At 45.1% G+C, this 13,753-nt stretch overlaps 1 protein-coding gene across 3 annotated transcripts in view; it reads left to right on the plus strand.

Annotated features, from left to right (window-relative positions):
* Positions 1-13,753, plus strand: part of LOC144724566 (catenin delta-2-like) — a 279,333-nt gene that overhangs the window by 221,437 nt on the left and 44,143 nt on the right. For all 3 annotated transcript variants that reach the window (XM_078603836.1, XM_078603837.1, XM_078603839.1), the window contains 5 exons: positions 3,443-3,650; positions 6,654-6,849; positions 7,727-7,844; positions 10,401-10,628; positions 13,174-13,347. In XM_078603836.1, coding sequence (XP_078459962.1) covers positions 3,443-3,650; positions 6,654-6,849; positions 7,727-7,844; positions 10,401-10,628; positions 13,174-13,347 — 924 coding nt within the window. The remainder of the gene's footprint in view (positions 1-3,442; positions 3,651-6,653; positions 6,850-7,726; positions 7,845-10,400; positions 10,629-13,173; positions 13,348-13,753) is intronic.

Genomic DNA, 13,753 nt, shown 5'->3' on the forward strand with positions numbered 1-13,753 from the left:
CATATTTTTTTAGTTTATGTTTCTTGGGCACCGGCAAAAAAATTTAATCTATGGCAGCTTCTCTTGCCAGAAAAAGTGAATGATTTGTGGCCAAAGTAATGGGATTCTTTTGCCAGACATTCAGCGTGGTATTCTCGGGAAACATGGCATTGAGTTGTGAGATGAAAGAAGAGCAGGGAAAATATTCTTGAGGTTTTCATGTGAATTACGTGTTTTAGTATTTTACACATGTCTTACACACGTGTCATATATAATGCATGTTCGCATTGTCGTATTTTATGCGATTTTGATTTGAATTCTCTTGGACAGAAAAGAGAATGATGGACCTCATGTCCGTTTTTCACGAGTGTCCAAACTTGTGCAATGGATTTTACGATGCTGCTCATAGTGTGTCTACAAATTGGCTGTACTCTGCTCTGATAGCGTACAGTTACTGACACGTACTTTTGTGCTTGGATCATAGTAATAGTGGTTCCTGCAGCACAAGTAAGGAACTCTTTTCTCAATAGATATGGAAAGGTTGTCCTTTAACCTGAATGGGTTCTCCATCTCTTTACGTGGTGCCAATAACACAATTGGGAAAACATTGTGGAAAATGGAAAAAAAAATACATTTTAAAGACAGTATTTATTTGGCAATGTATAGTGTTCACTCAATTAAATATATGATTAATGACAAATCATGTCTCAATACTCTTTCTGCCAGAGGCCTGCATTTGGTCCATTGGTAAATTACACTTGTGGATGGCAAGTATGAGGAAACAGAGTACCTAGAGAAAACCCATGCACACTCAATGGTAACACTCACCACTCTACCGTCTCCTGGCCACCTTGCAGCCCCACGTCTGCAGACCCATAAATAACTTGGATATAGGAGGGGGGAGGGGTAGGAGAGCAGTGACAGTGTTTAGCACTCTTTATTATGAATCTGGCAACCTGGGTTTGATTCCTGACCACAACTAATATCAGTGGCGAGCAATATCATGGCTAGACCTTGGCCTCCCACGGGAACAGGGAATCGGCATTCACATCCTTCCCCTCGTCACTACCCAGGCTCCCCCCCCCCCCCCCATAGAAGCTACCCAGGGCCCCCCCAGGGAAACTAATGATCCAAGCAGCAGAACAGAATTCTGTGAATCCCGATCTCAAACACACGAGCTAAATAAATACGGTGTCACCTCATCACCAATGCACATCGACCAGTGTGGTGAAGTATAGTGACACAACCCAAAATCACCCGTGCAGATGCCTTCATCCCACATAGGATTATTATTGTTGCTATTAATTATTTTACATAAACATGATTTTACGTAAAAAAAGAATATTAAATCATATAAACAAAGAATCAAATTGTAACGTGCTGTGTTATGTATCTGCCGAGGGGCGTTCTACAGGAATAGCGAGCCCCCGCAAGAGAACAACTTATCTCAAGAATTAGCCACGTAGGAGGAATTTATCTGGCCAAGAGAGCCCATTGACCCAGGGTGAATATTTTAACCAGCAAAGCTGTATTAACAATGACAAATGATCGAAGAATGCCATATACACAGGGCAGAGAGATCTATGCTTTAACATTTCATCCTCTGACTACATGATTTTCACTCGCGGACATTTCAGTTCAGTGCTGAATCAAATGGGAATCGATTTTAAACTGAATATAAAAATAGTCATTCCCTTTTCCAAGAAGGCTTTTCCGAGTCTCAATAATGTTTTTTCTGCAGGGTCCTGCATTGTGATTGTTTGGCATATGTAATTAGTGTTTGGTTCCACGTGCAAGGATATTGGAAATCCTGGAGAAATCTATGCCTATGAGGGGATAACATGCAAGCGTGACACAGATGGGTTCAATCCATTGCTATGATGTCATCTACTGGCCAATTTGCAGCCCAAGACTGGGATTCCCAGGCAGTTTTACATCCAAATATTATAACAGGCTCAACGATACGTAGCCTCCAAAGGTCTGACGAGATCACGTACATTCAGGGTGATTTGCTCATAATGTCCTGATGTAATGACCCAGAACAAAACCGCAAACAGCCCTTCTAGTTAGCTGCTTGTAGTGCTCACCAGGTATGACACGAATAAGCGTCAGTTGTCTTAAGGGTTTTTTTTTTGGCTTATTCTACCAATGGGGCTTTATCACCGATTAATAGACGTGTTATGTACGTATTGTACAGCTCACAATTTGAGTCACTTGGGTGAATAAAAGGTTAACCTTTGCTGTTGCATTCATAAGGCGTGATGGTGAGACGATAGATATGTGCTGAGATGGGTTTTTTATATATATATGGGTAGGTTTTTAGATGGTTCATGACCCCTCTCTCACTGCGGGGGAAAGAATCTCACCTCAATTGGACTCCAGTGCAAGGGATATGTCTGATTTGTGGACCGGTTGCCTAGATTTGAGCATAAATTCAGCTTTACATTAATAATACAACACAACAAAAAAAGTTAGAAAGCATGTTCAGGCCATGCCACGTGTTTATTCGGTTCCCCATTCTATTAGGTATTTGCACCACTGACATATCAATCGTTTCAGATTAATTTTGTGTTATTATAGTATTTTAACATACAGCCTTCATACTCCTTCAATTTTAAAAAGTATAATTTCATCCCTAGACCTGGATGCTTTGCCATTAGTGCCCAGTGGTCTTAGTGGTGTTGTTACGAAGCCTTCATTCTCAAAATATTAACTTATCGCAGCCTGGGCCTCTCTATAAATGAGGTGCAAGCGTATGCAATCCACAGCTGAATGAAGGTCTCGCCATGCCAGGTTGGTCATGGGGGCTTGTTTTGACTCTGCTTCACCATGCTGGGTGGTGTGGGCTGGTAAAGTGGGGTGGGTCGTGGGAACCCAGGACCAGGTCAGATATTACTCACCACTGATGTTAGCCGTGGCAGGAAATCGTACTCGGAACGAGAGGTTCAGAGCTCACTGTGTTAACCACTGCACCACCGTTCTATCTCACCACTGCACGACTTCTATAACATCTTGCCACTGTGGACGCCACGGTGGCAACATTTTTAACTCGCCTGGTATATAGGAGGTCGTGGGTTCAATCCCGACCCTGACGCCTGTATATTTAGAGTTTGCATGTTCTCCCCGTGATTGTGTGTTTTTTTTCTCCGTGTCCTCCGATTTCCCCCTCCACATATAGAAACATGCATTTAGAGTATTTGGCTGCTATAAATTTCCACACGATAAGCCACTTCGTTGAGCTATCAATTGTGGCCAGGTTGCTTCTGAAAAAGAGCTCCGTAGCTCGGTGAGCCTTACCTGGTAATACAATTTTTATTTAAGCTTACTTTTTAATATACAACATAGTGTGCAAATATTTATAATAAATAGCAATTGTGCATGTGACCAGTTGCTCATCGGCTTGCTCGCTCACTCTCCTGTTGCCTTGTTCTATCGTCCTCCCGCTCACTCGGTGTGCTGGCAGGTGCGAAGGCTCGGCGGCGTACCACTGCTGGTGGACCTGCTGGGACATCCCAAGGCCGACGTGCAGAAGAATGCGTGTGGGTCGCTCAAGAACCTGGTGTACGGTAACGACGACAACAAGAAGGCGCTGCGGCAGGCAGGGGGAGTGCCAGCCCTGGCGACGCTGTTGCGCAGGGCCGGCGACGCAGAACTGCAGGAGCTTGCCACCGGTGCGTATGCCTTTGTGCCTGTGTGTGTGTGTGGGGTGCGATAGGTGTAGCGGTTAGCGCGCTGCGCTTTGAACCTGGCCACCTGAGTTCGATTCCCGTTCACGGCCAACCTCATTGACGATTATCTTAACCTGTCCTGGGCCTCCCCGAGGTTGACTCTGCCTCAAATGAGTACCTGGTGGGGAGTACAAACATCACCACCAGAGAGACAAAGGTGACCAAGCATGGTGCTTAGCCACCCACTCCTTCGTGTGCAGTGCCAGAACTTGCCCTAGTAGTCTGTTAAGGCTATACAGAGACATTTTTATTTGTGCAACAATAAAGGAGGGCACAGGAGTGATGCCAATCAACAACGAGCAGAGCGCCGGGCGGCTAAAACACAATTTGGCACATTGGGGAACGTAGATGGTGCATCTAATGGTCATCTCAGTCAACCCATGGCACCTGGGTCTGACCTATGATCTCCTGCCAGAAAGCTTTTGGAACTTTATTTCACCTCAAAGTATATTTGAACTGGTACAAGCACTGTGGTGATGTCACCGTCATTTATTGGCGATTTGGCAGTTGTTGTATAATAGAGAGTGGTGGCGTTACGGTTAGACCGCTGAACTACAAAGCCGGTGGCTAGGCATGGTTACTGACCGCACCACCATTCTCAAGCACTTTGCTGGTATTAGAGAATATTTTTCCCCACAAATATTTGTTCTCCCAGAAATGAATGCACATTGTTGGAAATCTTAATGGCTGAACTGACAAGTGTGATGCTGATGACCACACCTCCGTCTTGTGTGGCCATGTTGGCCTTGATCACCATTAACGAATCAAATTTATGTTAATAGAGCGCCTTCACTGAAGGCGCTTGGCATGGCTTACACAATGGTAACAATATGATTAAGATGGCAGGGGCATAACAAGGATTGATAAATGAGTGACCATGATCAAGGGCACTTGGGGATCACGAAAGGGTAGAGGTGGGACAGGAACGAGGGAGGGGCGAGGGGAGGTTAAGAGGAAGGAGAAGAGGTGAGCCACCAAGAGCCAATTCATCCTAAATAATGGGATATTTGGCTGCTCGTAATTTCCAAACTATAGGCCACTTAATTGGGCTATCATTGGTGGCCAGGTTGCTTCTGAAAAAGAGCTATATAGCTCGGTGAGCCTTACATGTGGGTCGCGCCAGCCACAGTGCTGGAGGAGCGCCGGGTGCCCCGATTGGACGAGCTAAGGGCACGTGACCGGAAGCGGGCCTCGATTTGACTAGCTAAGGGCACGACCGGAAGCGGTGTCCGATTGGACGAGCTAAGGGCACGTGACCGTAAGTTGGCCTCGATTGTAGAAGTCAAGGGCACGTGACCTGAAGCGGTGTCTCGAATGGAGGAGTTAAGGACACGTGGCCGGAAGCGGGGGCACCGTTCTTGATACAGCAAGGGGATTCGGTGCTCGTTCATGGGGGATCAACTCAAGGGGTCGTCTGTCTTCGCTCTTTGCTCCTCGTTCGCCGTAGAGACTTAGCTGGGGACCGTGGATCAGGCGGCGTATGTGCTGGCTGGCCCGTTCGTTCAGCTAACTCGCACACACATAGCGAACAGTCTAAGAACAGTATAGCCACACTTAACTGTAGAACTCGGTGATTGGTGAGGTTGTTTATTTATTAAATGCGTTGCCTCAAACAATAGTGTTCTCTGTAATAACGCGACATATAGTTTAAAATAAAAATTGTTGGTTTAGAAAGAAATCCATCACAGGCTGCTAATTTCACCGAAGATTAGACAATATGTGATACTAATTTTGCTCTTGTACACACTTGTAGTTACGCATCAACTTGATTTTGTTGCCCTCTTAATATTGAACCCTGAATTTAAGGAGTAGTAAGCAGGAATAATATTATTTACTTGCAGCTCCAGAATAATTCATTGGAAATTCAGCAATTCCAATTTCCTTTTTAAGGAGACCTTATGTTTGCACTTAGTAATGGCTTAAAACACATTAGTGTAATGGAATTGCTGAAGGTCGGCAACCGTATCGGCAACTGTAATACATTACAATGACCTAAGTTATGACGTTTAACCTGATTTGAAGTTCTATTTATCGGTAATTTCCACTTTGTGATTGAACTTTTTTCCCATATTTACGTTTTTCATTCAACAGTGTAGGTTATTTAAGAATTTGTTATATGTGGACATAATGCCATGTTAGAGTTTCACGCCAAATTATGTTTTCATCTTCTTTTTAAATGTATATATATGGGGCAGCTGTGGTGCAGTGAGTTTAGCACTGCACAGTGAACCCGGTGACCTGAGTTCAATTCCCAACCACAGTGGACATCAGTGGCGAATAATATCTGAAACAGTCCCAAACCTCACCATTGGAACCTCATTTGCCAGTAAAAAATATGATAATTGTTTTTTTACCCTTCTATCTGGCAACAAAACTGACACCTTTTTTTCAGTCCCAAACCTCTTCCCTTGCCAAGCCACAGTAAACGGCATGGTGATGTATAGTCATACAACCCCTTTGACCAACATGGCCAATTAGTAAGGTTTGTCACGTAAACAGAACATGCCAATTCGTCACTAGTACAGCACAGCGGTATGTTGGAGAGCAAATCCACAACATTTACAATCTGAGTACGATGTTTCGCCAGTAATTACAACCGGCATCATCAGGCGACAGCCGGTGTATGCGTGTGCATGGTAATCGAACATGCTTTCTCTTTTCTTTCTCTCTTGCTCTGAGATATGGACAATCTCTATTCATGTCACTGCTCCAATTTTATCCTGATGGTGCCATCTGCTCAAATCGTGCGACAAAGAATCCCCTTGGATCTCTCAGGGCAATGCAAGGCTTTTTGTTAGATAATGACCCACGACAGCGGATATCATTGAGCTACTTCTGAGGCCCCCTTGAAGTGGCTTCCGTGCAGTAGGAGGAGACACTTGACGCCTTCCTGTCTCACTGAACCACGTAGCCTCGTGCTCGTTGACCTTCCCTGTCTCAATCTAGGCCTGCTCTGGAACCTTTCGTCCTGCGAGGCCCTGAAAATGGTCATGGTGACGGATGCACTGAGTGCCCTCGTTGCCTCCGTGGTGGTGCCCTGCGCCGGTCTAGCGAGGGATGGTGAATCGGCGAGCGCTCCCCTCGCCTCCCCTGCGCAGGGCATTCAGTCCCAGGTGTTGCGAAATGCTACTGGGTGCCTGAGGTACGCACACGCGCACACACACGCGCACACACCCAGAGATAAAACAAAGATGAAACATTATGGGAACCTCATTTGCCAGTAACAATATGATAATTGGTTCTTTACCCTTCTATCTGGCAACAAAACTGACACCTTTTTACAAGGAGTCATGTTTGAATAGACCGCAATACCTGCAGTCATAATACAAACAAAAGAACATAACTCTGATAATGTGCACTGTCCTTGAAGTTGATTGGTCCACACCCGAGACAGCTTTCCTTAGAGCCTAGTCTCACATGGGTTGGACCAGATGACGCCAAAAGGCGCAAAGAACCAAGAATATGAAACATATTCTTGGTTCTTTCGGTAAAGTCACGTGACTTTACCGAGAGAACCAAGACGATGAATCCCTGCAGTCACGAAAGCTTTAAATCGAAAGATGAAACAATATATGGCAATGGGTTTAGTCCTCACATAGATTTGGTTCACTCACTGGATTGTATTGATTGGTCTGTGGTTTAAATCTACCTGTCCAGAGTTTCGAGTCCTATCCTCTCGTATGCATGGATTTTATCCGAGTGTTTCTTGTTTCCTTCAACCACTTGAAACACGCAAAAGTGGATTTGACCAAATATTCCAATGCTGAATAAGGGTATTAAGACTTAGTGAGGCCTTCTGGGTAAATAATAGTATTTGCTTTGGCATGTCATGCATAAGTGACCTGTATTGTAATGCCAAAAGGCAGCTTGTTCTGTTCATGCGACAGAGCGAGCAGGTGTATAAGTGTAGCGTTTGGCCATAGCATCCCACAAGAACTGTGGAGGTAATGCACAGCTGTGGCGTCAGGCTGTCGTCGCGTGTAGTTGCAACACTTCGCTTGTGTGTCCCACGGCTGTAGGAATATGAGCTCGGCTGGCGAGGAGGCTCGGAGGCAGATGAGGGAGTGCGACGGACTTGTGGAGTCTCTGCTGCACATAATAGAGACCTGCCTGGACACAGAAGATGTGGGAGGAAAGGTACGAGCAGTCACACAGACCTCCCCACAAACACACAAGCAGTCTCTTGTTTAATCATCTAGACCGGGGGAGGGGGTAACCTCCAGCCCACGTGCGGAATGTGACCCGAAATTTCATATCTTTCTGTCACCAGTCTCGTGGCCATTTTCCCATCTAGCGATGTGTTCTGCCCAAGTTCACATTTTCCCGCATGTGCTTTCAAACATTGCACAGGCTTGTACAGAGACGGAGGGGATAAGGGGCAGAGCTGCTGTCTCCTGGGGATACATACGTGGGTTACTCGATTCGCAGAGGGTCAGCCCTGTCTTTCAAGTCGGGGTGGGTCACATAGTAAATGGCAACGAGAATTGACATCCCATCGGGTGTCAATGATATCGGCATGTCAATTGTGATATCAATAATTGAATTATTAATGATGGCGCAGATTCAATTGTTTGTGGGCAAGAGGTTATTGCCTCTTGTAATTGGTTTTATTGCAACGCTGGTTTTTGTGGCCCGTACTTATAGATGCAGCACCAGGTCAATAAGGATCATGTTTGGAATGCGCCAAAGGGTTTGAAACAAGCTGCACCAGCTAGGTCAATGTGTGAGCCCACTCTTAAGTTTGCATATACATTTAGAATGGCTCTTCCTTATCCCATTAACCCCATAGCTCTTTCATTGAAGAATACCCAGGATTTGTGCTGAAGCAGCAACTACGCTTATTTTGTGTCAAGTCCACTTCCATTAGGCGAAACCCTGGAATACATTCGCAGTTAGAATGCAGGTGCACAGTTTGTTGCTTATTTACAAATAAATGCAAATAACCAATTAAAAAACAATTGTTATACAGAAATCAAACTTATTTCTAGGTGGATGGTGCGGCTCAGGGGTCAGAGCCAACGAGTTGGCACTTGAGTTTCTGCGTTTGAATCTGGGCAGCCGCCCGTGATGAAAACCCGGGGTTCTCAAGTATGTAGTGTTGTTCATCAATGCACAAAAAGCCATTCACATTATATTTGGCTGGAAAGTTAACTTGGCTAAATGCATTCGTGAGAAACAAAAATAGTAATTTACTGATATGCGCAAACATTTAACTCGTAGCAGGGTGTGGAGAAAGGTGTGTTGCCTACTGTGTGTGCATAAAAGGTCCCTGTGAACATCGGTTCCTGTTTACCATTCTCTAGCACACTCGGTCAAAACTCTCTGCAAAGATGGTCACTGCATTGCGCACTTTCAGATACGCTTCTGCGGTTTTCTGGAACCCTCGGCCTTTCGATATTAATAAGCTACTGAAGCTATGCACTAAGATCTAGATTGAAAACGAATTTCTTTGCAACTGATTTTTATGTTTAGTTTGTTCTCTTTCCCCCACACCTCTGATTTGCACGGGTGGCTACGTACTGTGCGAAATAAGTTAAGCATACATACATACATACGAATGGATTTGTCATCTCAATAGAAGATGCTCATAACACAATTTTCATTATATTTTGAAAAAGAATAATAGCTAAAATGGTCAGTTATTTTTACATGTCTGTACATTTTTTGACTTGAGAGCTTTATCTCCTCATCACATTTATTTATCCAGAAACTATGGTTTTCTTTTCATCAAATCAAAGACCCGAAGTTTTCAGTGTGTGCTCACATTACTGTGCAGTTGCATTGCAGTTCACGTTCATCCATTTCCATTCCGCTAATGAGATCTTCAGTATTTTGCATCGAGCTTCATTTGACTTGAAAATCACAAGAATAAATAATACATTTGGAAATCGTTCTTTTTCACAATGATTCTGCGAGTTTACGGTCATAACATTGAAACTCTTTTGTGTTTAAAAAAAAAAAGAACACGTGCCTTCCCTGTCAGGTTATCGTGGAAAATTGGATTTGTTGCTTGGTAATAATGAATGTGATTGCTTTTGAACTGTGCCCTTTCCCGTGACTGAAAAGTATCTTACTGAAAATTAAGTTCTATAATTTATACTTAACTGACCAGCGTGGTAAAGTATGGTCAAATAACCCCCATGATCCGCATGACATGAGGAAGGTCATCATCCAACAGTGGATTGGAATATAGGCGACATTAAGAATGCATTACCATATGTGAAAAAGGTTATGTTTGGGAATTTTACATAGAAAATGACAGTTACACCACGTGCAAATGCCTCCCCCGGGTATTGACGGATAATTGGTCAGGGCAGATGTGTGACTGGTCAGATGTGAGACATCGCACCGTACACGCGTGTGAGCCTGAGTGCGTTGTGTGCCGTAGTGTAGCGGTTAGCGCGCTGCGCTATGAACCCAGCGACACGGGTTCGATTCCCGCTCACGGCCAACACCAGTGACGATTATCTGAACCGGTCCCGGGCCTCCCCTAGGTCGACTCAACCTCAAATGAGTACCTGGTGCGGTGTGTAAACATCGCCACTAGGGAGACAAAGGCGGTCGGGCGTGGTGCTGGCCACCCACCCCCTCGTGTGCCGTTCCGGCCTTCATAGGTGCTCGCTAACAGCACTTGCCCCTACAGTCTGTTAAGGCTATACGGGGGATCTTTGTCTTTTTGTTGTGTGCCGCAAGGTGGTGGAGAACTGCGTGTGCGTGCTACGCAACCTGTCCTACCGCCTGGCCGCCGAGACACTGCGGGGTCACGACTGGGGCTCGGGCAGTGGAAGCGGCGGTGGAACGAGCGCCCAGGATGGAGGCGCGGCAGGACCTGCCGGCGGCGGCAGTCGGACAGGCCGGGCTCGGCAGAAGGAGAAGCCGAGCTGCTGGGGAAAGAAGCGCAAGAAGAAGCCGCTGGATGAGGCAAGCGTGCAGTTTTTCCCTTCACATTTCCCTCCACAAATTTAGAATCAATTTCATGCCTTTAGAGTATTTGGCTGCTATCAATTTCCACATGATAGCCACTTCGTTGAACTATCATTTGTGGCCAGGTCGCTTGTGAAAAAGAGCTATATAGCTCAGTGGGCGTTACCTGGTAAAAAAAAAAAATGTTTTGCCATTTTATTGCTCGAGGATGCGGCGGCACGGTGGTTAGCACACTCCACCATGAAGCCAGAGTCATGGGGAGGTGAGGCACATACATGGCATGTGATGTCATCTCCTTGGCTGATATCCATTCAGTGATGGCTTTTAATTTCCAATTTTTGGGAAACTCTTTAATCAATTTACACTCAAACGTAATTTATATTGCTTTAACTTTACGGTAATTATCGTGGTCCCATGTTACAGAGAGACAGACAGATGTAATATTAACCTTTGTTGAAAAGTATAAATAATACAGCCCGTGTCGTCTCCACGTCTAATGTGTCTGCACCCTGCTTAATGCGCCTGCATTGCTTTTGGAGTTCCTCATGATTGTATGTATGGTATGGGGAGGTAGACCTGCTAACAATCGCTTTGGTCAGATTGAAGCAGGGAAAGTGAAGTGAAACTGATTTTTCCAGAATTGTCATATTGCACAATGGGTATTGAACGGCTTAATCGGTCGGTCGGTTTATTTCGGGAAAATGCCCCATTGAGCAAAGGAGGTCTCTTTCAATAGCGACTGGAGAATGGTCCACACACTACTCGTTTGTGATGATGAAAAACGGACCTTGACGGTTTTTGAGGAAATTCTATTGGCTGGTGTCTTGGGGGAAACTTCACAAGTATCTGGAATAATTAAAATGCCCTTCATGGTTTGTATAGACGCTTCTGTACTGAACTCAGAGGGCACTTTCTTTGGGGGGGGGGGGGGGGAAATATATATATATATATATCTCCACAAAGCAATATTGTACTTGATATATAAATAATGGTAAATATGATTATGATATGAATGTTATTTAACTCCGAAAGTAAATTACGTTAATCTGTGTCAGCAGCTTTGTGTAGATTAATTAATAGATTTCAATTTAACTTGATAATAAGCTATACAGGCATTGTCGATATTTTTTCTCTGGCTGCGGTAACTTTCATTAAATATCGGCAGTCCTATCTAATGCATTTGTGTATCTTTTACATTCGGTGGGAATTTATTTTCAGCTTTTTTTTTTTTTCTTAAATTCTTTATTCGTGGTGCATAAACCTATTCATGCATAATTCAGTCACTTGCAGTGATGCATGCTGCTTCATCCGGGCGCTGACATGCATCTGCTCGCATTATGTTGAGATTAAAATTTTATAAATCTGGGACCATGGGTCATCCCGCTAACATACCGAGCCTCCAGGGGAGTGATCCCTGCATTGCCAAGACACATGCACCCGATATGCATGCTCATGCGCATCATGTGCCTGCGCTCTAAGCTCGCGCTTGAGCCTTTATGTGCACGTACATATGACTCTCGTACTATTGCTCACTGCAACGTGTGCCATTGTACAATCGTATTTACGTGTACGAGCGAGTTTGCGGGAGATAACACGGTTATATTTATAGCCACAGCCCTCTTTAAATCCACTGCTGGGTGAAAGCCTCCCCAAAGTATTTTGGCCGTGATGCTTTTTTTTTTTTTACCATGCTTCACCCCGCTGGTCAGTGTGGGTTGGTGAAGGTGGAGAGGAGGAGGGGGGTGCATGCTAAAGATCAGTTCAGATATATCACTCATCACATTGCTGGGAATCAAAGTCAGGTCACCAAGATGATGGAAAAATTTACTAACGACTGTGCTACCGCTTAAGCCCCACAACAATCTGTAATGAATACACGAAGACCAGATAAGTTCGTTTCAAATATACAATGAAAAGAGGGCAGGTCTGTTCGTCCACTTAAAATATCACGTGTTATCTGTCCATTGGACTGAGTCTTCTCGACCAATGTTTTCCAGCAGCATTCATTAAAACAGAAAACTCTGAGCCAGTGTTGATCATCAATATACCATCAGCAGAGTCCGATCTGTACAATGGCCACTTCACTGGGTTTCCAGATGTTTTTAGCAAAGAGCACTCCACAAAAACTAATGAGAGCCATTCTGCACGAAAAAAACTGCTCCAGTAAGGTGGTTAAGAGTGTATACGTGCGTGTTTGTAAGTTAATTAAAACCGACACGTGTGTGTGTGTGTTTATAGAGAATGGTAGTGTCGCGGTTAGCACGCTGCACTACGAACCCAGCAATCCAAGTTCGATTCCTGCTCACAGCCACCATCGGTGACGATTATCTGAACCGGTCCTGGGCCTCCCCTATGTTGACTCGGCCTCAAATGAGTACATGCTGTGGTGTGTAAACATCGCCACAAGGGAGACAAAGGTGGCCGGGCGTGGTGCTGGCCACCCAACCCCTCGTGTGCCTTGCCGGCCTTCATAGGTGCTCGCTAACAGCCCTTGCCCCATCAGTCTGTTAAGGCTATACTGTGGAATCTTTGTCTTTGTCAGTGGGATGGCGTGGGACCTATCCCAGAGTGTCCTGATCCTCCCCGGGGCCCCGAGCGGCTGTTCCACCCGAGCGTGGTCAACCCGTACCTGGGCCTGCTCAAGAAGTGCGCCAACCCGGCCACGCTGGAGGGCGCCGCAGGTGCACTGCAGAACCTCGCCGCAGGGGGCTGGAAGGTCAGTGTGTCCCCCCCCCCCCCCATTCCGAGAGTCTCGCTCCTCCCTAAGTTGTTCATTTTGTTAACGTATTCAGTGACAGAAACAATCTATCTCGGTTAACGGTAACCAATGAAGTGGACGAGAAAACCATCTAGCGCGACGTTGACTACCCACTACCCATAAAACCTAAAGCGCGACTGACTATGACGAGACAAAATTAATGAATCTGGATGAAGATGAAGACTAAGATACAATTATCAGAGGTGGCAAGGCCAAACATTGTAATTGGTTACATATATATAACAAGGTTTACTGAGTTCATTGATTGGCTGACATGATTATATTGAGGTGGGGGAGATGGATTGCATGCCCCTCAGACGCCAACACTTAACTTAGATTGGAGTAAACATTTGACTCCTTTAGT

This window comes from Lampetra planeri, chromosome 21, assembly GCF_965212315.1.
Source record: "Lampetra planeri chromosome 21, kcLamPlan1.2.h2, whole genome shotgun sequence".
Taxonomy (NCBI): domain Eukaryota; kingdom Metazoa; phylum Chordata; class Hyperoartia; order Petromyzontiformes; family Petromyzontidae; genus Lampetra; species Lampetra planeri.